This window comes from Phaenicophaeus curvirostris, chromosome 13, assembly GCF_032191515.1.
Source record: "Phaenicophaeus curvirostris isolate KB17595 chromosome 13, BPBGC_Pcur_1.0, whole genome shotgun sequence".
Lineage (NCBI taxonomy): Eukaryota > Metazoa > Chordata > Aves > Cuculiformes > Cuculidae > Phaenicophaeus > Phaenicophaeus curvirostris.
In genome coordinates, this window is record NC_091404.1 from 955,848 (window position 1) to 978,630 (window position 22,783).

Sequence of the window (22,783 nt, forward strand, 5' to 3'; positions counted from 1 at the left end):
GCTGGCATTTGAGTACCCTGACACGAGTCTGGGAGCAGCCACTCCAATTTACTATCCTAGGAGAGAGGGAGGAATTTGGAGGAACTGCTTTGAGCTGCAGAGCAACCTGGCCTGGCAGGAGCACTTTGTTAAGGAGCAGGCTGGGATTTTTGCTGGATGCTGTGTGGCTGTCCCATCCCTGGAGGTGTTCAAGGCCAGGCTGGATGGGGCTTGGAGCAACCTGATCCAGTGGGAGGTGTCCCTGCCCATGGCAGGAGTTTGGAACTGGACAGGCTTTGAGGTCCCTTCCATCCCAAACCATTCCATGATTCTATGAGTGTAGTTGAAAGAACAATTGTTGAAATACAGAGAGAAAAGGTGGTGTGATGCCCCAGGTCCAGAGATCAGCCAAAGAACCGGGCTTATGACTGGGGAGAGAAGAGGCGAAAGGCACTTATAAGCCACCTCAGGGCTGAGATGTTGCTGAGGGAAGCAGCCCTGGAGCTGTGTTTGGCCCTGTGGGTGGTGTGCTGGGTGTCAGCGCTGGGCAGACATTGGATATTCCTGGTTTACAGCCTGCCTCCTGGGACAGAGGAGAGAGAAAATCTCCCAAGCAGTCGTGGGCAAGCTGAGTGAGGAAAGCATTTAAGAATTATTTTAATCTTTCAGCCCACTGCATGTACGGGCAGTGTTAGTGTCTAGAGGAGTCGTTCCGTGTGGTCTGTCTAGCTCCACTGCCTGCTCAGCTCCCCAGAACAGGCGAGCAATTCAGATGAGAAGCAAGACATGGATTTTTCAATGATGTGCATCACGAATTGCTGGAAAAAGGGAGGTAGTGATGCTCCAGAAATGAGCTCTGCCAGGGTCCCAAGGCATCTGAGCAATGGGGGAAGTGCCAAGGCAAACCTGAGCTTGGGGCCAAATGCAGTAGCCTCTTAGGTGTGTGATTAGGCTGTTTGAGCTACCTCTTGGCCTGGAAACTGCTGATCTCAAGGTCATCCAGGGCTTTCTACCGCCCAGGAAGAACTTCTGCTGACTCTGGTGATGTGGTGCCCTGGCATGAGGCTCCCAGGCAGGCCCCAGCTCAGCACCGATGCTCCTGCAGGGCTCTCTGGGGCACAGGACCTGCCCGCACTGGGCTGTCTCTGCCTCCGGCTGCAGCGCTCTAGCTTGTGCAGAGCCCTGAAGAGACCCTGCTGAGGGTCACCCATAAGTTACACCCAAAGCAGGGCAGAAGAGCTGTGCTGCCTTTTCCCGGTTCCTCCTGTCCGCTTCGGCTGGTGGGATGCTCCAGGTGCAGAAGAAATCCAGAAACTCTGAATTGTTGCAGAAATACATTGGCTCAGGTCACGTAAAGGCATTTTGTTTATCTTAAAGCATCTGATGTGTTCTTAAAGCTGGTGCTCGGGGGCTGCTGGAGTTTCTCCAGCAGCGTGTCCCAGGAGCAGCCTGCACGCACGCTGCTGTCTCTGAGCCCTGCCTGTAAACACAGCAGGCTCGATTAGGCAGCGCTCCTGTTGCCAAGGGCTTCTCTGCTGATCGCCTTGCTTTAACACTCGTCTTGTCTTCTCATTGCTGCAAGCAGCCTCCCCAAGCTGATGGGTTTGTCCAGAGGCTGGAGCACAGAGCAAAGATCCTGACTGCCTCTGAAACTCTGCTCAAAAGATCCTGGGCTGCACAAGAGCTCTGGAGAACAAGACAAACCATTTTGTCTGGCTTGTGCTGGGCATCATGGTATATTTGTAGCATGCTGGGACATGGCCTTTCTCTCTGCCAGTGCCTCTCTCAGGTTGCGTTACCTGCTTAGTACTAAACTGCACGACTCGGGGCCTTTTCAATGATGAGCAGTCATGACCATAATCATGTGGCTTGGTGTGTTCCTTCTCCTCCGTGGCTGGTGGGTGGGAGATGTTCTTTGGGATCTCCACTGGGCCTGTGACCGTGCCTGAGGTTCTCCTGAGCCCCTGCTTTTCTGTGCTTTGCCACTCAGGCATTTTTTCCTCATGAGAGACATCCCATTTCTTCATCAATGAGGGCTGGCCTCTCCAGAACAGGTTCCTCTTCTTTATCTTCTCTGGGATTTTTCTTCGTAGCCACCAAATCCCTTCCAGTACCTAAAGGGGCTCCAGGAAACCTGAGCAGGAGCTCTTGATCAGGGAGCGCAGGGAGAGGATGAGGGGGAATGGTTTTCATCTGAAAGAGGGGAGATTGAGATGAGACCTCAGGAAGAAATATTTTGCTGTGAGAGTGGGGAGGCCCTGGCCCAGGTTGCCCAGAGCAGTGGTGGCTGCACCATCCCTGGAGGGGTTCGAGGCCAGGTTGGATGGGGCTTGGAGCCCCTGATCCGGTGGGAGGTGTCCCTGCCCATGGCAGGGGGTATAACTGGATGGTATTTGAGGTCCCTTCCAACCCAAACCATTCCATGATTCTATGATGCCACCTGAGTGGAGCACAGGGATGCTGTGGCTTCTGCTTTTGATATCCTAGGCACCTCACAGTGCTTGGGCTGCCAGTGCACCCACTGGAAGAATCTGCCTAGGGCACAAAACTTAATTTTGGAGAAGAATATTCCACTGATCTTTGATTTTGTTATGCTTTGAAAGGAGGAAGCCAAGCTTCTGGTTGTCATCAGAGGATGCTTTTTTGGGTGCTGGCTGCTGTTGCCTTCCTGGCCTCCTGTCTCCATATGTGACACATTAACAATTTTCTGGCATGGAATATTTTGGCCTTTTTTCATCCCTTTAATCTAATTTTTGAAGTCCTTTAGTAAGTGTTTCATCTCATGAATAATCATCAAGCAGTGTCACCACCCTGCTTGTCGGGAGGTGATTTGGTCTGTCCGCTGGGGTCATTAGTGGCCGGGTGAAGTGCCTCATGGACCGAGATTCCACAGGGCTGATGTCTCCTCAGATTGCAGGGTGGTGATGCCTTCTGCTATGGGAGAGGGTTCAGCTTCCACTCTGGCTCCAGTGTCCTCGCAGCATGTGGGGGTGACTGTGGGCAGGAGAGGGGACTCAGGTTTTTCCCCACTGACAATAAAGCTGCTCAATGCTCCAGCCCTTGGCTGAGAAACACCATGGTCTGGGGATGCCAGGCTGAATTGATTTATATATATATATAAATATAAAACTGGTTTTAAGCTCTCTCACTCCTTCTGATGTTCTCTGAAGCCCCTGGCCACTGGTGCAGTCCCTGTGTGACCCCCAAAGTGCAGTGCTCCCTTCAGCAGCCTTGGGATTCGCATGCACTTATTATTCTTCATCAGCTATGAGCTTTGCCATCCGTCTGCGGAGCTGCAGCCGGTTTCCCGCGGAGATCAAGGCAGTGGGATGCTCTCGGAAGCGAAGGCGCCTCTGCGTGTAAAACCTGTCTCTAGCGAGCCGCTCGCAGGGCCTGTGATTATTACAAATGCAAAATACAGAGCTTTTTATTTTGCTTTCAGATCATTAAAAGAGCACTTCAGTGTTACAGAGCAGATATTGTCTGTACTGTGCCTCTAGTCACTAAAAGGCATCCTCTGGCTCCCTCCGGCAGGCTGCAGGCAGCGGGGGAGTGGGGAGAGCAGGAGGAAATTACCTTTGTAGTCCCCTATTTCATCTCATGAATTGCATCTAAGGAGAGCTGAAAGGGGTGGCAGAGAGATCCTGCAGCCCTTGCACACTGGCAAAATTATCCCAGTCACCCTTTGGAGCAGGGAAGAGTACTTGGAGCAGAGAAGAGCTCTCTTGGTGATACAGCATGGTGGAGCCATGCTGCCTGGGTGTCAGATGGAAAAGGGGGGCATGGGCTGCTGTGCCTGTAACTGGGAGTGATGGAGGCAACTGGTGCAGCCAAAATCCTCCAGGAAATGGGGTGGAATTGTGTAATGAAGTGTGTGCTGGGATGCAGCCAGCACTGGGCTTTGGAGCAGTGGGTTCAAGGGTTGCGTCCTGGTCTCTTGCCATGATCTCATCTGTTAGGTGACTTGATGAGCTGATTGTTTCTAACCCAGCTGTATGTACTCAGGACCTGCCTTGCTTCCTCAGTGTTTAATCCCCATCCTGGCATGAGCCGTGGGACAAGCTGGATACTGCCCTGCAGCAGCGTAGCCTTACTGCTATCCTGCTTATAGCCTAGCTTTGGTCAGAATACAGCTCCTCGGAGGCAGATGAGTAAGTCCAAGGCTGCTCCTGGAGGATGGCAGGTGCTGCATTGCTAGTGGAGCACCTTGTGATATGCCACAGTGAGAGAAAACTGCTGCAGGTGTTTGGTGGGACCCAGAGCAGAGGCTGGGACATGGGGACAGGCTGTGACTCCAGTGTGCCAGTCTCTTCTGCGTGCTGGAGACTTCTTGCTCTCACTGTAGAGTACAGGCTTGCTTGCATGTGGGTATTGCCTTGTAGCATGCTGCGCTGATAAATACCCAGGGTGTTTGGAGCAGTGCCGAGGGGTTTCTGCAAGCAGCTGGAAGTACAGTGCTGCTGCCTGAGGTCATCCTGCTGTGCGCATGCACTGCCGTGTCCTGCATCGCTGAGCCATCCCTGCTGCCTGGGGTAGATCTTGTCTGGGTGTGAGGTGCAAACCTTTCCAAGCCAACGCCATAGGCTGGGTGATAAAACCAAGGCAAGTTGGAGCTGCCCTTCTACTTTGTTCTCGTGAGACCCTACCTGGAGCCCTGCGTTGAGTTCTGGAGTCCTCAGCAAAGCAAGGACATGGATCTGTTAGAGCGAGGCCAGAGGAGGCCATGGAGATGATCCAAGGACTGGAGCACCTCCTGTATGAGGACAAGCTGAGAGAGTTGGGGTTGTTCAGCCGGGAGAAGAGAAGGCTGTGGGGAGACCTTCTAGCATCTTCCAGTGCTGAAAGGGGCTCCAAGAAAGCTCGGAATGGGCTCTTGATCATGGAATGCAGGGATGGGACGAGAGGGGAATGGTTTTCAGGTGCAGGAGGGGAGATTGAGATGAGATCTTAGGCAGATTTGCTGTGAGGGTGGAGAGGCCCTGGTCCAGGTTGCCCAGAGCAGTGGTGGCTGCACCATCCCTGGAGGTGTTCGAGGCCAGGCTGGATGGGGCTTGGAGCCCTTGTTCCAGTGGGAGGTGTCCCTGCTCATGGCAGGGGATGGAACTGGATGGGCTTTGAGGCCCCTTCCAACCCAAACCATCCCATGACTCTGTGAAAGTGGAACTTGGTGTTTGCAGGTGGGTGGGCATATGCAGCAGCAATAGCAGCAATAGGCTGAAAACATCTAGCTCCTACAAAGCCAGCACAGCTTGTTCCTTGACAGTCGGTGGCTTGGGAGATGGAGGAGCTAGGACACTGCCAGCAGATCTGTGAAACCGCTGTGGGGTGAGCACAGCCAGCATTGGGGTGCTCAGGGCAGGTGCTGGCAGTTGGACTCACTGAGGACTTTGCTGTGAGCCCAGGGCTTCAGCGTGTCAGCAAAGCAAATACAATTGCAAACTAATTTCAGTGTTAGGTGGAATACAGCTGGGGGAAGTCTTAGTCAGTGGAACTATTCCTTTTTTTTTTTTTTTTGAGATGAAGGGTAGAAGTGCTTCTGTGCAGAAGTGATTGAGGGCTGTAGCGCCTTCTCTGAAGGGATGCTAATGGTGGTGAGTCACCTCAGAGCACAGGAGCATTTCATCTTGAAAGACTTCAAATGAAGCCTGTTTAATGTACTTCCAGGGAGCACTGCTGTCCCTCTGTCATTCTGCAATGCTGGGAGGAGGATTGGGAAATCTGGTTCTCATACAGAGCACTCGTGAGGGTCTTGTGTATGAAAACAGTTTAAAATACTGCTATGATTTGAAGTCAAGCCTTGGTTTTGCCCTCTCTGAAGTGAAGATGTGGTTGCTGTAGAACTGTAGCGCTGGAGGAGCTCCCACATCCCTTGGCCCTGCAGTGGTGGGAGGAGTGGGGTCTGCAGTGGGGTCCTACCCCCCCTGCAGCAGCGTGGGAGCTTCCCCCTGCGTGTGCTAGTGGCTGCTCTGACACAGCATCACTGGCTGTGCCAGGCAGAAAGCAAGGCAGTGCTTGCTCCATCCCCAGACCTTTTGCCCTGGGATCCTTGTCTTGGGGGTGCCCACAGCCCCTGGCATGAGTCCGTATGGTTCCTCGAGCCACTTACACTGGGACAAACATGTCTTCAAAACAAGCCTTGAGTGCTAGCCTCCTTTTGCAAGGGAAACCTGATCCCATGGTTCCAGTAGCGTGTTGCTTCCATCCTTTTAAAGAGTTTGTGTCTTCAGCTGAGGCCTGTGGGCCAGGTTACACCAGCCTGGGCCCCTCTTCCTGCATGTGGTGGAGGGGAGAGCATATGAAAGTCCAAAATATCTGCTACCTGCATTGTTTCTGCATTGAGGGTTAATGCTAATTATTCCCTCATTGTCTTCAGTTCCTGCAGGAAGCCTTGTTTATCTTACCCGCTTTGTCAGGAATGCAACCCCAAGGAGCCTGTGCAGATATATTTAAACTTGCCCAAAGCAGCACAATAGCTTTTGAATTTCCCGACTCCGTGGCATCCGTCCTGTTTCATGGTTTTGGGGTTTGGAGGCTGGAGCGGGCGCTTGGCTGGGCCAGCCCAGTGAGGCTCTGGGCTGACTTGCACAACCTCCAGTTGTGCTCGGGGCTGGGAGCTTTGCAAGGAGGTTAGAAAAACCTTTTTCCTGCTGGCAGCGCTGAGCAATGAGATGGGACTGAAGTGACTTTGTCTGCTGCTCTCTTTCTCCTGGGCTTGCGGGGCTGTTCCAGCGCTGTGGCACGTGTGCTCTTGCGAGTACTGGTGGAGATGCTGTGTGGAGACACACCATGGCCCTTAGGAGGTGGAGACATCGGTCCAGGCAGCAGCTCCAGGCCCTTTTGGAGCTGTGCCTTTCTTACATGGCCTGGTTCCAGTTATCTCCTTTCCCCTGTGGAGCTGCTCTGCTGTGCGTGCTGGGGAGCGTGGCAGGGGATGCCAAGCACCAGGCTGGCACGGTCACAGGCTCTGTACCTTCACTAGGATGGGGCTGAACCATGCAGGAGGAACCCCTTCTTTTGTTAAGAATCTGTCTTCATTCTGTCCTCCAATAAACGTGCCTTCAGTAGCAGCCTTGACATTGCACCTAGAGTACTGTGTGCATGACACCTGGAGACGTTGCTCACCTGGAGCCCTGTGTGCAGTTCTGGAGTCCTCAGCACAGAAGGGACACGGGGCTGTTGGAGTGGGGCCACAGAGATAATCCAAGTGCTGGAGAACCTCCTGTAAAAGGACAGGCTGAGAGTTGGAGTTCTTCATCCTGGAGAAGAGAAGGCTGCAGGGAGACCTTAGAGCAGCTTCCAATCCTGGGAGGGGCTCCAGGAAAGCTGAGGAGGAGCTCTTGATCAGGGAGTGCGGACAGAGGATGATGGGGAATGGTTTTCAGCTGCAAGAGGGGAGATTGAGATGAGATCTTAGGAAGAAATGTTTTTCTGTGAGGGTGGGGAGGCTCTGGCTTGGAGCAACCTGACCCAGTAGGATGTGTCAGGAATGCTCGTGGCAGCGGGGGTTGGAACTGTATGGGCTTTGAGGTCCCTTCCAGCCCAAACCGTTCTATGATTCTACGCAGCATGTGGGTCCGTGGGGAGCATTGGTGGTGGTCCAGCTCCTTGCTGTGCCGTGCTCATCTTGCAGCAGCACCAGGACCTTCTCAGGTTTGAGTCTGTCTCTTCCTCTGGCTTTTTCCTGCAGTGGATTTTGCCAGTAGCTCTACCTCAACTTTGCCACCTTGCTACCTCTCAGCACCTCTTTAAACCCTTCTTTCCTGTGGGTGAGCAGCACTGGTGCTTTGTGGTGGGTCTTGGTGGCCTATTAGGAACCATTGGAGTGGAAATAACCCCTATGTGACTCACGGGTTGCAGTGCCCCAAGGATGCTCATCCCCGTTATGGTGCTGGGGCTGTGAATGCTGCAGGGGGCTGCTGCTTCTGCAGCTTCTGGGGAGGCTGAGCGGTTCACCCCTGAGATACGCTGCTCCTCAGCCCCCCCTGCCGCTCCAAGGTCGGTCAGGGATTTACAGCAGCTCGCTCTGCCTCAGCTTGCTTCTGGTTTAGTGAAGAACCTGAGCTCTCACAGTTGTGGCAGGTACAAAGTGGAGTGCTGGGGGCTCCTCTTGCCCTGTAGCTAATGGCTGTGGGACCTTGCAGCGTGTGATGTGATGCAGCACTGGTTGGGGCTTTGCCTGCAGCAGCTCTTTGCGGGGCTGCCCCCTCCTTTTCCGAGCTGCATCTGTGCAGCATCCATCTGGCAGGATAAAAGCCATGACTTGCTCCTGAGTGCAGAAGGTTATTATAAAGCACCAGCTGCCCTGCACTGCATTCGCAGCTGTGTCCTCCCGTCGTCCTTGCAGGGCCAGGGGGCTTTGGCTGTTTAAAGGGACGTTGCTGGGCTGGAGCTGCATTGCAGGCTGTGGCTGAGCAAGAGGGGAAGGATGCAGAGCTGCGGGGTGCACTTGGAGAAAGGCTTGGATCGAAAAGCTGCCCTGATGTGTGGTGTGGCAGGAACCAGCCGGGCGCAGGTCTTCTGCAGGAGCTGCCGGTGCTTCGCTCGCCTGCCTCACAGCAGCGGCTGAGCATGCTGGGCACGGGAGGAGAAGCCCCTAGACCAGGGTGGCAGAAGACCAAACAGCTGCAGGAGAGGTGAAGGAAGGAGGGAGACGGTGAGAGCTGGAGCAGGGAAGGGGGTTGGAGAGCAGGGGAAGAAGGATTTGGTGGGGGATGGCAGGGCACAGGAGTGGTGGATGTGCCAGGTTGGTGACGTGCCAAATCCCCAACTGGTCTTCTTGATGACCAGGTTGGAAATGGCTCTCTTGCATCTGAACCCATTGTGGGAAGGTGGGGCTGCTGCCGCTTGGAGCTCGGTGTTTGCAGCTGTCCCTGGCTCTGGCACCGTGGGCTGGGTGACCCGGTATCACTGTGACCTCTGGCCACGGCGGCTGCTGCCGGCAGAGGGGCAGAGACTGCTGGGTTTTGGCTGTGCCAGGGAGTCTGGGACAGAAGGACAAGGCACAGTGTGTGGGGAAGAGGGCTGCGTTCAGCTGTTGCCTGTGGGAGGGTGAGCCCGAGTACTGCAGTCCCTAGTTTTACTAATTGCCAGCGTGCAGAGGGCCCTGGGGAGCTGGGGTGTTAGATAAGAATCCAAGCAGCTATGGGGTGCTCCAGGGACCCACCGAACTGGAGGAGAGTGGAGAAATGCTTTGTACCTTTTTGTGTCCTATCAACCCCTAGGCCACTGAAGGAGGTGGTGGGGGGAAGGTTTCCATGCCATGTGTCAGAAAATTGCCCCTTAAGGCTCCCTGCACCGTTGCTGCATGGGGTTTCTTTGAAGTGATCCAGCTGCTGGGAAATCTGTACAGTGCGGTTCTCGTGTGCATGGCTGCAAGAGCTTGAGAGCGAATTGCAGAAAAGCTCTCCCTGATCTGCCTTGCACATCGTAAACTGGGTTCGCCGGGAGCGTTCAGAGAGCACCTGCTGTGCTGAGGTACTGTGGGAGCGTTCAGGGAGCTGTGACCATGCTGAGCAGACCTCCTGCACCGTGCTGAGCCGGGCACTGTTTGTAGGAAAGAGGTAAAGAGAAGCTTTGTTTGGTGCCTGCCTCTCTGATGTCTTGGAGGTGAACGAGGTCTCTCCCTGGTGGTGACATCATGGACTTTGTTCAGAGTATCCTTGCCCATGAAGATAAGGTCCTTGGACCTGCTCCATCTGGGGGGCCTTTTGTGGATGCTAGTAGGTTTGGGAGACTTTTAAGCTCTCTATGATGTGCTGCAAGGTTGGCACCTGATAATGAGGAATGAGGAGCACAACCTGGTGATGGCTTCTGTTCTTGTGCAGTCACAACTAACTTAAAAACAACAACACAACCTTTGTGCTTCATCTTACACATCATCAGAGCAGCTGAGGGCCCTGGGGCTGTTTGGCCTGGAGAAGAAGCTGAGGAGAGACCTCATCACTCTCTGCAGCTCCTGAAAAGGAGGTTGTGGTGAGGTGGGTGTTGGGCTCTTCTCCCAGGTGACAGGCAATAGGATGAGAGGAAATAGCCCGAAGTTGCACCAGGGGAGGGTTAGATTGGATATTACTAAAAATTATTTCCTGAAAGAGTGGTGAAGCTCTGACAGAGGCTGCCCAGGGCAGTGGTGGAGTCTCCATTCCTGGAGGGGTTCAAAAACCATGTGACTGTGGCACTTGGGCACATGGTTTAGGAAGCACGGTGGGGTGCCTTTCCAACCTTAGCAATTCCATGATTCTCTGAATCCTATTGGGCTAAACAAACACAACATTAGCAGCTGATGGTTTCACATGAGGCCGACACCCTCCCTGCTGTCACAAGCCCTCCTCCCACTGTACTTTCCAGCCCAGAGGAGCAAGGCTCTTCATTCACACTGGGCAAAGCGGAGGCAGCTGCAGATGGGAAGGTTTCATGGCATTGCCAGAACAAACAGTGTAATCAATTGATTTCTGCACAGCTGTACAAGAATTACTAGCTATTTTAAACTATGGGAAGTGTTCCGCTCTGGCATTGGCAGGAGGGGAAGGACAGCAGAGCATGGTGGGTGTGGAAGGTGCTGAGCTGGGGCCAGTGTGTTGAGGAAGTGTTGGGAAGAACCTGCTGGGGTGAAGGCTTCTTATGTCAATAGAAACTACAGAAACCCCAGGGGGCTGATGAGTGGTGGAGGCTTGTGGGGTTGCTTGGAGAGATGTTATCAGGAAAAGAGAGAGAAGGGCTGGTGGAAAATGTAGCACCCAAAACCAGAGCAACTTGTGGGGCAACCCAGGAGCTGGGGCAGTGGGGATGGGAGAGTTTTCTGGTAGGACGTGCTGGGGTAGTGGAGATGGAAGAGGCGGCTGGTGGGATGAGTTAGGGCAGCAGTGATGGAAGGGATGGCTGGTGGGATGTGTTGGGGCAGTGGGGATAGGAGGGGTGGCTGGTGGGGTGCAGTGGCTCAGTGATGCTAACAGTGGGGTTGGAGCGCCATAGCTTGGGCAGTACCTGCATGTTGGTTGCTAAGGCTTATGTAGAGTTTACACATTGAGAATAATCCCCCTTTTAGGATAATCAGAGCCAGTTGTGCAGCCTGTGAGGGCAGAGGTGGTTAAGGGGAACCCACCAGCTGTGCAGGGACATGAAGCAGGTTGTGGGAGCCTTCCCAGCCCCAGGAACATCACTATCACCAGAGCCTGACAGAGAAGTTAAGAAGAAAGTGGATATTGAGATGAAGTAAAACAGTTTTATCCCATCAGTCAAGACAATGTAGGCAGAGATGAAGATGAAATTCCCCAGGGGAAGAAGGTACTGTGCAAACGGAAAAATTAAAGAGCAACAAATCACCAGCACCTGGTGGGCTCAAGCCAGCTCTTCCAAAGGAATTGAACAACGAAGCTGAACCACCAGCAAAAAGTAATCTCTCATTAAAAGCAACTGCTGCTGCATGGGAGCGCAGCCCCTTCTGCTCTGTCCTTAATTTAAAGAGGTAGGAGAACTGTGGGAATTACGAAGCAGGCAGCTTTATTTTAGCACCAAGCAAATTGGCTGAGAAAATAATTAGAGCTCGTGTGGAAATGCCTGCGCTTCAGTGTGATGGATTAAGGACAACGATGTAGGAAATCCGGTTTAATCAAGGGGGGGGGGGTGTTACTCTCTTTTCAGTATTGTGATAAGTTGATCAGGGAGAGCAGTTGGGAGATGAATTATGTGGATTTTCAGCAAGCCTCAGGCAAATTCACTTGGTTATTAAGGAAGCTGTTAAGGCAGGAGCTGGGGGAGGGCAGGCCAAATCCTGTTCTATGGTTTCAGATTTGCTGGGAGGAGAGAGCAGGCGAAGGGGCGTGTGTGGCTGCGCCCGCCTGGCCCAAGGATGATGCTCTGCATCGTCTGGGACTTTGGGCTTGGGATTTAGTGTTGAATATGCAGAGCAGCTCCACACACGCCTGATTACAATTGCAAGTCCAGCACAGAAAAATTAGGTAAGGCTGGATATGCATGGGCAGGTTGAGCCCAATTGCTTCAACCCTCACTCTCCCTTGAGGGTCTTTGTTGCAAACTGCAAGGCCTGGTTCTCCTCCGAGCAACCTCGTTTCTCTTTGGACAGACGCATGCCAAGGGAAATTGAGGGTGGTTCATTGGAAAGGGGGATGTTTGCAGGAGTGCAGTGGCAGGGCTCAAGTGTGTCATAGAACCAGGGAAATACTAAGGTTGGAAAACACCTCTAAGCTCATCCCATCCAGCCATCACCCCAACTCCACCTCAAACTGGGAAGTGGGTCCTGTCGCTGTGGGAGGGTTCAGCTCAGCCGGGGCAGTGGCTGTGCTGGGCAGCTTCGGCTCTTCAGAGATGGACGTGGCTGCTGGATGGGGCTTTTTACTTTTCCCTGAACGGTGATCCAGTTTCAAGCCGATTCTCCCGCAGACAACAAAAAGCACACGGACAACTGTTGCCCAGATTTTATATCCTGCTGTCAGGGAGCCAATTAAGGAAAGGGTTGCTATATTTTATTATTAAATGTACGGGTGGAGATACATAGCCTTTTTTAAGCCTCATTCTTGGAAATGGCTGAGCAATTTGTGCTGGAGTGTTGCCAAAGGGGACCAAAAAACCCCAAGTTAGGAAAAAAAAAAGGGGGGGGGGGGGAGGGAAATAAAGAAGAGGAGGGAAAAACAAAATCACACTTGCTGTGGAAAATGACCTGCACAGATTTCTTACCTGGAGCCCTGTGTTGAGTTCTGGAGCCCTCACCACAGCAAGGACATGGAGCTGTTGGGGCAAGGCCAGAGGAGGCCACAGAGGTGATCCAAGGGCTGGTGAACCTCCTGTGCGAGGACAGGCTGAGAGAGTTGGAGTTGTGCAGCTTGGAGAAGGGAAGGCTGCACAGAGACCTTCTAGCATCTTCCAGTACTGAAAGGGGCTTCGGGAAAGCTGGGGAGGGGCTCTTGATCAGGGAGTGCGGGCAGAGGATGACAGGGAATGTTTTTCAGCTGCAAAGTGGAGATTGAGATGAGATCTTAGGAAGAAATGTTTTTCTGTGAGGGTGGGGAGGCGCTGGCCCAGGTTTCCCAGAGCAGTGGTGGCTGCCCCATCCCTGGCCAGGTTGGAGCCCCTGATCCAGTGGGAGGTGTTCCTGCCCATGGCAGGAGGTGGAACTGGGTGGGTTTTGAGATCCCTTCCAACCCAAACCATTCCATGATTCTATGAAAATATCAACCCAAAGAATTAGCATTTGATTACACATGTCTGGAGAGGACGGGGGTTGTAATGTGGTGCCTGAAAGGCTGGCAAAGTTGTGCTTGGTTTTAGTGCTTGGAGAGACCAGGAGGGGTTTCAGGTGAACTTGGTAGACATTGGTAGAATTGAGGGCTGGCAGAGGTCAGGAGGATGTGCTGGAGGGGAAAATGTGACCTGCAGTCTTATGTTGGGTTTTAAATTCTCTGTGACAGCTTAGGAAAGTGAGTGCTGCTGTGCCCAGCACAGCAAAGGCTGCTATTCGCTCTGCACAAGGCACCTTGACCTGTTGTGACCAAGTGTAGCAAAGACAAACACTGGATGGTACTATTTTCTTTTAACCTGATAAACTATCTGCAGTTTATTGAGGTCATTTTTATCCTGCAAGCAGGAGGTGCTCAGTCTCCGTTGCTGTCCTCGTACGTGTGTGTCAGAGTCATGGAACCATTAAGGTTGGAAAAGACATTTCAGCTCATCCAGTCCAACCACCAGCCCAACCCCACCATGCCTGCTAAACCGTGTCCCCAAGTGCTACAGCCACATGGTTTTTGACCCTTCCAGTGACGGAGACTCCACCACTGCCCTGGGCAGCCTCTGCAGGGCTTCACCACTCTTTCAGTAAAGAGATTGTTCCTCATATCCTGTCTAAACCTCCCCTGGAACAGCTTGAGGCTATTTCCTCTCATCCTATCACTTGATGCTTGGGAAGAGACCATCACCCACCTTGCTCCAATCTCCTTTCTGGGAGCTGCAGAGAGCAATGAGGTCTCCCCTCAGCCTCCTCTTCTCCAGCCTGAACAACCCCACGTCCCTCAGTTGCTCCTCTTAAGACTTGTTCTCTAAACTTGTCCTGGCAAAGCAACATCTGCCAATGGTGTCAGAGGATCGTGGAGGCTGGGGGTGTTTGCAGCAAGTGATGCTGCTGGGGTTTGTCCCTTTGGAGGAGAAGGAGGGCTGGGGTGTGCCATTCCCTGCTGCTGGGCTGTCACAGGGGCTCTGGGTGGCACCCAGCAGGCTCCCGCTACCCTGAGTGCTGGCCCTGTCAAGGATGCAGGGTCCGTGGCTGGGCACATCTCTCCCACGTTTGTCTTCTCCATGAGCTGTGTCTCTCGTCCTGCCTATCAGCCAAGAAGTGCCAGTGGGGAGGCAGGGAGCAGCACGTGGGGCTGTGACACTCGTGGGTCTGCAGGCACCCACAGCACAGGGAAGGGAGGTCACAGGCATGGAGCGGGTCCCAGGGATGCAGGTGGGCGCTTTGCCCACATCTCCTCTCCTGCACAGCCAGAACTCCAGCAGCATGGGCGCCCGCTGGCCAGCTGGCACCCACCTAAAGCTGCTCCTCACTGCCATCCCCATGTGCATGCTGGAAGGAGGCATCTGTGTGTTATGCAATGGGAGAAATCCCACTCGGGCGTTTCCATGGCAAAAATGTTTGGGTTTGTATTACGCCTTGTTAAACCGCTGCTTCCTGCAGTCACAGGCTTGCCCAGCTGCTGAGTGTCTCTGAGAGCGTGGCTGGGGCCAGCTGACCCTGGGGCATGAGTGACACAGGGCTGTTTGTAAACAATATTAATATTTTATAATTTATATATTTATGGGGTTAATGACTCTAAACAAAGCATGTTTTAATCTAATCAGCTATTCCTCGTGCCACGTCAATCCTGGACATCAAAGTGAACATCAAAGTAAGAGGCATGAAAGGCTTGGAAGGCAGCGCCCAGGTGCAACTCTGAGTGAGCGTCCTCCTCCCTGCTCCTGCTCCAGCCTGGCTTTTGAGGCTCCTCTCTGTTATCAGAGATCTGAAGGATGTTGTCCCAGCAAGGAAAACAAGATTAACATAAGGGCGGCCATCAGAAGCAAAGCAAAAAGGCTGTTTAAATCATTTTGCGTCTTTTTGCCTATCGTGACATCACAGCCAAAGCCAGGCGCTCTGGATGCACGGGGGAGCTTTCAATGGCCACTTGGTAGGAGATTGCCTGGCACTGGGCAGCTCTCACGCTGCTCTGCAGAGGCTGTTGGGGAGCTTTTGTACCACTATTCTCTTCCCGATGTTGGTCAGATTCCAAAACCAATTCTCCTCTTGTCCTTTGTTGTTGCTGGAGAGAATCTGCGGGTGAAAGAGGGAGGTGAGAGGTGCTCTGCTCCCTATGCTGAGGTTAAACGTGCAGCTGGGAACATCTGGCTCTTACGGTGCAGCAGCTGTGCTATCTGGAGCATCCTGGCAAAGCAAGGCACCAGCCCTGGTTCAAAGGCAATTTGTAAGTTTCTAAAGCAAAAGAAGTTCAACAAGGCCAAGTGCAAGGTCTTGCAGCTGGGTGGGGACAATCCCAAGCACAAATGCAGGCTGGGTGGAGAATGGATTGATAGCAGCCCTACAGGTGAGGACTCGGGGTGCTGGCTCTCAACATGAGCTGGCAACGTGCAATCACAGCCCAGAAACCAACCGTGTCCTGGGCTGCATCCAAAGCAGTGGGACAAGCAGGTGAGGTAGGGGATTTAGCTCTGGTGAGACCCCACCTGGAGCCCTGCGTTGAGTTCTGGAGTCCTCAGCATAGGAAGGACATGGAGCGAGTCCAGAGGAGACCATGGAGATGATCCGAGGTCTGGAGCAGCTCCCATACAAGGACAGGCTGAGAGATTTGGAGTTGTTCATCCTGGAGAAGAGAAGGCTGCAGGGAGAACCTCAGAGCAGCTTCCAGTCCTGAAAGGGGCTCCAGGAAAGCTGGAGAGGGGCTCTTGATCAGGGAGTGCAGGGACAAGATGAGGCGGAATGGTTTTGAGCTGCAAGAGTGGAGATTGAGACGAGATCTTAAGGAGAAATGTTTTGCTGTGAGGGTGGGGAGGCCCTGGCCCAGGTTTCCCAGAGCAGTGGTGGCTGCCCCATCCCTGGAGGGGTTCAAGGCCAGGTTGGATGGGGCCTGGAGCCCCTGATCCAGTGGGAGGTGTCCCTGCCCATGGCAGGGGGGGAACTAGATGGGCTTTAAGGTCCCTTCCCACCCAAACCATTCCACGATTCTGTGGTTCTGTGAGTCACTAGTCTTTTCTGCATCTTGGGGAATTGAGGGTGAAGCTTTCCCAATGCATTTTCCTTCTCTGCATTGAGTGCCAAGTGCTGGGGCGCTGCCCGTGGCTGCAGAGCTGGTGGCAGGGGTGTTACGGCTGCGAGATGGGACCCTCTTCTCCTGCCAGGAGTGGAGCCCGGGGGAGCCTGGCAGATCCGACTTGCACAGGGGGTGGCTGCTGCGGCTTGTACGAGAGCTCCTGGGCAGGCGGCCAGCAGTGTTTCCTCCTCACTGCTTTCCCATGACTGAGATGGGCTCCAAGGCTTGAGAAAAGCACCAGGGGCCTCAGAGAGGAAGCTGTTGGGAGCCTTTGCACTCCTTTTTTTTAATGCTGTAGCTTTTTTACCATCTTTCTTGTAAAAAAAAAAAAGAAAAAAAAACCAAAACACATTAAAATATGTATCAATGTGGAACGCTGCATTTGATCAAGCCATGCTGAGGCCACTGCAGCATTAACCTATCTAAATATCCATTTGCTTAACTTTATAAAGCACCTTGAGCGTGGTGCAGAGAGGACCTCACGGTCACCTCCACGCTCTTGCAATTCCTATTTCAGGCAATCGGGAAGAGATGGTGCGATAGGCAGGTCAGGTGCAGGCAGGTCCCAGCAGGGCACATGGGGATTTGCCATTTGTGGGTGCTGCGTACCCCTGCTGGGGCTGGGGCAGCTGCCAGCACTGCTTACAGGCGAGGTTGGAGCTGGGCACAGAACACGCTATGAGCACTGGGATTGCTTGAGACTCTGAAGTCATTTGGCAGGAGGAGGTGGACTGGAAAATACTTGTGAAAGGTGGGACCACTGCCCTCCTGCCCTGGCCACCCAAAGCAACTTCTTGGGTCTTTCTGCAGCATCAGCGTGGGCATCACTTGCAACCCAATGTGCTGGACCCAGAGGATGAGGTGGGTGAGAAGCTCAAAATGAGCCAGCAACGTGTGCTCACAGCCCAGATACCAACCGTATCCTGGGATGCATCCAGAGCGGTGAAACCAGCAGCTGAGGGAGGGGATTCTGCCCCTCTGCTCCGCTCTGGTGAGACCAAACCTGTATCCAGTTCTGGAGTGCTCAGCATAGCAAGGACATGGAGCTGTTGGAGCGAGACCAGAGGAGGCCACAGAGATGATCCAAGGGCTGGAGAACCTGCCGTACGAGGACAGGCTGAGAGAGCTGGGGTTGTTCAGTCTGGAGAAGAGAAGGCTGTGGGGAGACCTTCTAGCAGCTTCCAGTCCTGAAAGGGGCTCCAGCAAAGCTGGGGAGGGGCTCTTGATCAGGGAGTGAAGGGATAGGATGAGGGGGATGGTTTGATGCTGCAAGAGGGGAGACTGAGGTGAAATCTTTGGAAGAAATGTTTTACTGTGAGGGTGGGAAGGCCAAAGTTGCCCAGAGCAGTGGTGGCTGCCTTATCCCTGGAGGTGTTGAAAGCCAGGCTGGATGGGGCTTTGAGCCCTCTGATCCAGTGATAGGTGTTCCTGCCCGTGGCAGGGGAGTTGAACTGAATGGGCTTTGAGATCCCTTCTTACCATTCTGTGGTTCCATGAAAGGAATCCCAGCAGCAGAGTGTGTGCTGCATGTGAGGAACCACCTGGAGCACAGTTGGCAGCACCAGTATCCCAGGCTGCTTACCTTGCAGGTGACCCCCTTGCTAGAGGCTGTCTTGCCACAAATTTGGAAGGAAATCCCAAGCCTGCTCCTTCTGTACTTCCCCAGGTGGAATCTGTCTAGCTCATGTTGCCTCTTTCAATGTCCCAACCAGTGCAGAGCATCCTCCTGCAGGGCTCGGCTCCCGCTCAGCTCCCAGCCCTAAGCAAGCCTGGACCATGCCATACTCCCTCTTCCCAGAGAATTAAATGCTGCCTCTGCCCTTTGGGAATGTCTCCAGCTGGTGTTGACCCGAAGTGGTGGCACACTAATTCAGAACAGAGAACCGCTCTTCAGGCACTTCCCTCCACTGGGTTCCCGCAGGGAAGCAGCAGGGCTGATTAATTGATTGCTGGTTTACCTCTAACGTGGAGCAGAGCCGGAGGCAGCGGGGTTGCTGCAAAGCCCATCCCGTCCCCCTCACTAATTAGTCCCCGTCACTGCACGTGGCTGCAGCAAAGCTGGTGTAGGGGGTAGGAAGCTGTGGTTTCTTGGTGCCTGCCAGGCCATTATTGTTTCCCCGCTTTGTTTTGGAGACTGGGCAGCAGCTGGTGCAGGGTCTGGAGGGGTGGGTTTGGTAGGGGCTGTCGGTGTGCAGCCCCAGTGCCTGCTGCTTGACTGTCCTCCGGCTGGGGTGGGGAATTATCCTTCACCCTAGGTGGAGAGGGAGCTCAGTGGCTACCAGGTGCGTGGAGGGGACAGTGTTTGGGAGCGTGCCGGGATGCTGGCGTGGTCAAGCCAGTGCTCATGGTGCAGTCTGGTGCTCTGCAAAACCTAAGCTTGGAACCAGCGTGACAGCAGCTTGCAGAGGGCCTGTTTCCAGCCTCATGCAGGAGGGGCAATCTAAAAATACAAGCTTGTTTGCCTCCAGCTGGAGTTGATTTGGGCAGCCCTGGTTGTTGCTGGAGTGCAGCAGAGGACAGCTGGGAGATGGAAGTCTGCAGACTGTAATTTTGCTGCTCTTCTTTCCCCGCCCTGCTCCTAAAAGGCAACGGCTGGGAGAAACACCGAGCAGGAGGACGGCACGTTGGAGCTCCTGACACGCATTGCTCAGTTTCCAGCACATGATTCACCTTTTCCCCTTCACCAAAAGCAGACGGGACTGTGTAGCTGCTGGAGGGTATATTGCCTTTATGCATGGGAAAACAGCATGGTCCCCTGCTCCTGTGTTGAGCAGCATTCACTAAAAGAAGCATGAAATGTGGTTTCTTCTGGTTCTGCCTTCAGCCCTGCTGTCCAAGTCCTCTTTCCTGGCTGGACAGGGAGGTGATTGAGAAGAGCTTGCTGCTACCCGTTCTCCCCTTGTGTCTCATCCCACAGAATCCCTGGATGCTTGACTCGGATGGATGGTGTGGTGAGATGCTTCAGCCACATTGATGCACTTGCGTGAGTCTGGCTGGGCTGAGGTAGCAGTGTTGGGGTGCCGAGAGTGCTGGGATGTTGCAGAGATGATGACTCTGCAAGGTGCCCATTTCTGGTGGAGTGGAGCTGCCTGGGAGAGCCGCTGTCTCATGTCTCTGTTCTCTCTCCTAGGTACCAGACCACCTTCCCTGGATTTTGATACTGAATCAGGATCGTTTTAACTAAAGATGGAAACACTGGAGTCAGAATTGACCTGCCCAATCTGCCTGGAGTTATTTGAAGACCCTCTCTTGCTGCCGTGTGCCCACAGCCTCTGCTTCAGCTGTGCCCACCGCATCCTGGTGTCCAGCTGCAGCTCCAGTGAGTCCATTGAGCCCATCACCGCCTTCCAGTGTCCCACGTGCCGCTATGTCATCTCCCTCAACCACCGGGGCCTGGAGGGTCTCAAGAGGAATGTGACCCTGCAAAACATAATTGACCGCTTTCAGAAGGCATCCCTGAGCGGCCCCAACTCCCCCAGTGAGAGCCGCCGTGAGAGGACGTACCGCAACAGCCCTACCATGTCTGTGGCCGGTGAGAGGATCGCCTGCCAGTTCTGTGAGCAGGATCCCCCGCGGGACGCCGTGAAGACATGCATCACCTGCGAGGTGTCCTACTGCGACCGTTGCCTGCGGGCCACCCACCCCAACAAGAAGCCCTTTACCAGCCACCGTCTGGTGGAGCCTGTGCCTGACGCGCACTTCCGAGGACTGACGTGCTTGGAGCACGAGAACGAGAAGGTGAACATGTACTGTGTTGCTGACGACCAACTCATCTGTGCCTTATGTAAACTGGTGGGCCGTCACCGGGACCATCAAGTGGCTTCCCTCAGCGATCGCTTTGAAAAACTAAAGGTAAGCACCCAGTGCAGCCGCAGCAAACCTGTGGGCGAGGTCGTCCGTAGGGGCTGGAGTTTGCTGCAGGACAGTTGTCAGCACAGAAACAGGCTCAGGTGCCCCAAGCAGCACCTCTTATTTGAGCCAAATAACTCCTGAAAGATGTGCTGGCTGCAGGGTGGAGCTTGTAGGCTCCTCCAGGACCCTGGTACTGGAAGGCTGAGCTAGTTCTCGCTTGCACAGTTAGAGCAAAGTCTTCACTATGTTCTTTTTCTCCTGCTGCTGTGTGTGCACCGAGCCCAGGCATTGGAGCTTCTCCCCAAACAGCTGGACAGTGAAACTTCATGGGGCACTGAAGTGCCCTGTGGCTGTTGCCCCACAAGTGTGACTTTTCCCTGAGGCTTTTCTTGTTTGTGACAGTGCTGGGGTGCAAAGAGTGCCCTGGGGGATCTGTGAGCATCATCGCCCAAGGCTGTCATGCTCAGGCTGTGCCTGTTGAGCCATCAAGAAGATTGGAAGCAGGACAGGTCAGGCTGTGGGCATTTCCTCTTGGAAAGCTGCTCTGTAAGCCTCCAGCCTGCAGGCTGCAGCATGTGGGAACCCTCCTGCGGTCCATAAAACCTCCCCTGCAGGTTTTATCCATGCTTGAGGACCATCATGCTCTCAGAAGTGCTCCAGGGAGTGCTTTCATGTCCTCCTCAAACTGCTTGCTCAAAGCTTCTCCACTGTGAGAGAGGAGAGGGCCAGGTTCTGGGAAGTGATGGATGATAAATAGGTTGAGAGCAGCCCTCTGGAGAAGGGGTTTGGGATGCTGGTGGGTGAAAAACTGCACATCAGCTGACCATGTAAGACAACTATGGGCTTGTGCGTCTTACGGCCCAGAAAGCCAAACATGTCCTGGGTACATTATCTGCAGGTGGAGGGAGGGGACTTTGATCCTCTGCTCTGGTGAGACCCCTCTGGAGCCCTGCATCCAGCTCTGGGGTCCTCAGCACAAGGAGTACATGGACCTTGTGGAACATCTCCCAAGGAGGCCATGGAAATGGCTGGAGAGCTGTAGCACCTCTGATAGGAAGAAATGCTGAGAGAGTTTGGGTTGTTCAGCCTGGAGAAGAGAAGGCTGCAGGGAGACCTTATTGCAGGCTTTTCACATATAGGGAAAGGCAGAGAGACACTTTTTACCAGTGCTTGTAGAGACAGGAAAAGGGGTAATGGTTTTAAAGCGAACAAGGGAAGGTTTAGCTTGGACATAAGGGAGAAATGATTTTTGATGAGGGTGATAAGACACTGGCACAGGCTTCCCAGAGAAGTTATGGATGCCCCATCCCTGAAATTGTTCAAGGTCAGGTTGGACAGGGCTTGGAGCAACTTCATCTGGTGAAAGTGTGTCTGCTCAAAGCAGGGGAGTTGGACTAGATGGTCTTCAAAGTTCTTTCCCAACCCAAACCATTCTGTGGTTCTGAGGCAGGGATGGAGCTACCCTCTGGTCCCCAAGTGCCCCAGGCTCCCCTGTCCTTCATCCTCCTGTGAGATCTCAGCACTTCAGGTCTTTGCAGATGCCATTCCTGGAGCAGCTGGCCTTGGCAGCCTCTGTCTCAGAGGGACCACACCAAAGGAGGGGGCTGTCCTGCAGAGAAGGTGGTTGGAGGCTGACTGGTATTTGGAAGCTTCTGAATATCCCTCCCATGGTCTTGTTTCCTGAGATCTCCTTCCACCTGTTTCCTGTCAAGACCGGAGTTTCCAGCAGCATGGAGCTCCTATGGTGGGAAGCCACTTATCTATGACAGCCCACGTTTTCCATCTTAATTTCCCCCAAGCTGAGGCATCAGAAGTGGGCAATCACTTTCCAGCCCCCTTCACTCATAGCACGTATCGATCTGAACTGAATTACTGTTGTTCTGCACTTGAGGTAGGAAAGAACTCCAGGGATCCCTCTGGACTACTTGGAAGGTTAATTTTTACGCAGTGACTGTGGCTGTTCTGGATGTTATGTGGACCCTTATGGATGATGTTTGACCTGTATGAAGTCAGAAATATCTCTCCATCCCCTGTACATTCTGCACGAGTCTGCAAAATGGTTTTAATTCCTTCTTTTATTAATATTAAACAAAAATATAGCCAGTCGTGTTAGAGGTCACACCTGTGAGGCTGTAAAGGTGGCAGCATATCCCCTTTATAATGCTCCTCATGTGTTCCCAGCTCCTTCTTCCTTGGTCCTTTCTCCCTTTTAATGCTCTGGGCTTGTTCTGACCCCAAAGTGCTTTCCTTAGCTTTTTGTTGTGTTAATTGTTTGAACAAAATCGATCTGTCCGCTCTTGTGTTTTCTGAGGGCAGATAAAATACTTCTATCACTTTAGGAAAAACGGAGCCTTTTTTTAATGTGGAGGCCAGGTTATTTTTTTTCCTCCTTTTTTTTAAAGCTAACTGATGCCTGGAAAGAAACCTTTCTAAATGTCCGGTTTCCTCGAAGGGTTTCCCACCTGCCCTTCTCCAAAACTCGTAGAATCATGGAATGCTTTGGGTTGGGTAAGGACCTCAAAGCCCATCCAGTCCCACCCCCTGCCTTGGGCAAGGACACCTCCCACTGGATCTGGTTGCTCAAAGCCCCATCCAGCCTGGCCTTGAACCCCTCCAGGGATGAGGCAACCACCACTGCTCTGGGA

At 53.4% G+C, this 22,783-nt stretch overlaps 1 protein-coding gene across 1 annotated transcript in view; it reads left to right on the top strand.

Annotated features, from left to right (window-relative positions):
- The window catches only part of MID2 (midline 2), a 118,197-nt gene that overhangs the window by 6,398 nt on the left and 89,016 nt on the right, over positions 1-22,783 (top strand). Inside the window, exon 2 of the mRNA XM_069867833.1 lies at positions 19,417-20,138. Coding sequence (XP_069723934.1) covers positions 19,473-20,138 — 666 coding nt within the window. The 5' untranslated portion in view covers positions 19,417-19,472. The remainder of the gene's footprint in view (positions 1-19,416; positions 20,139-22,783) is intronic.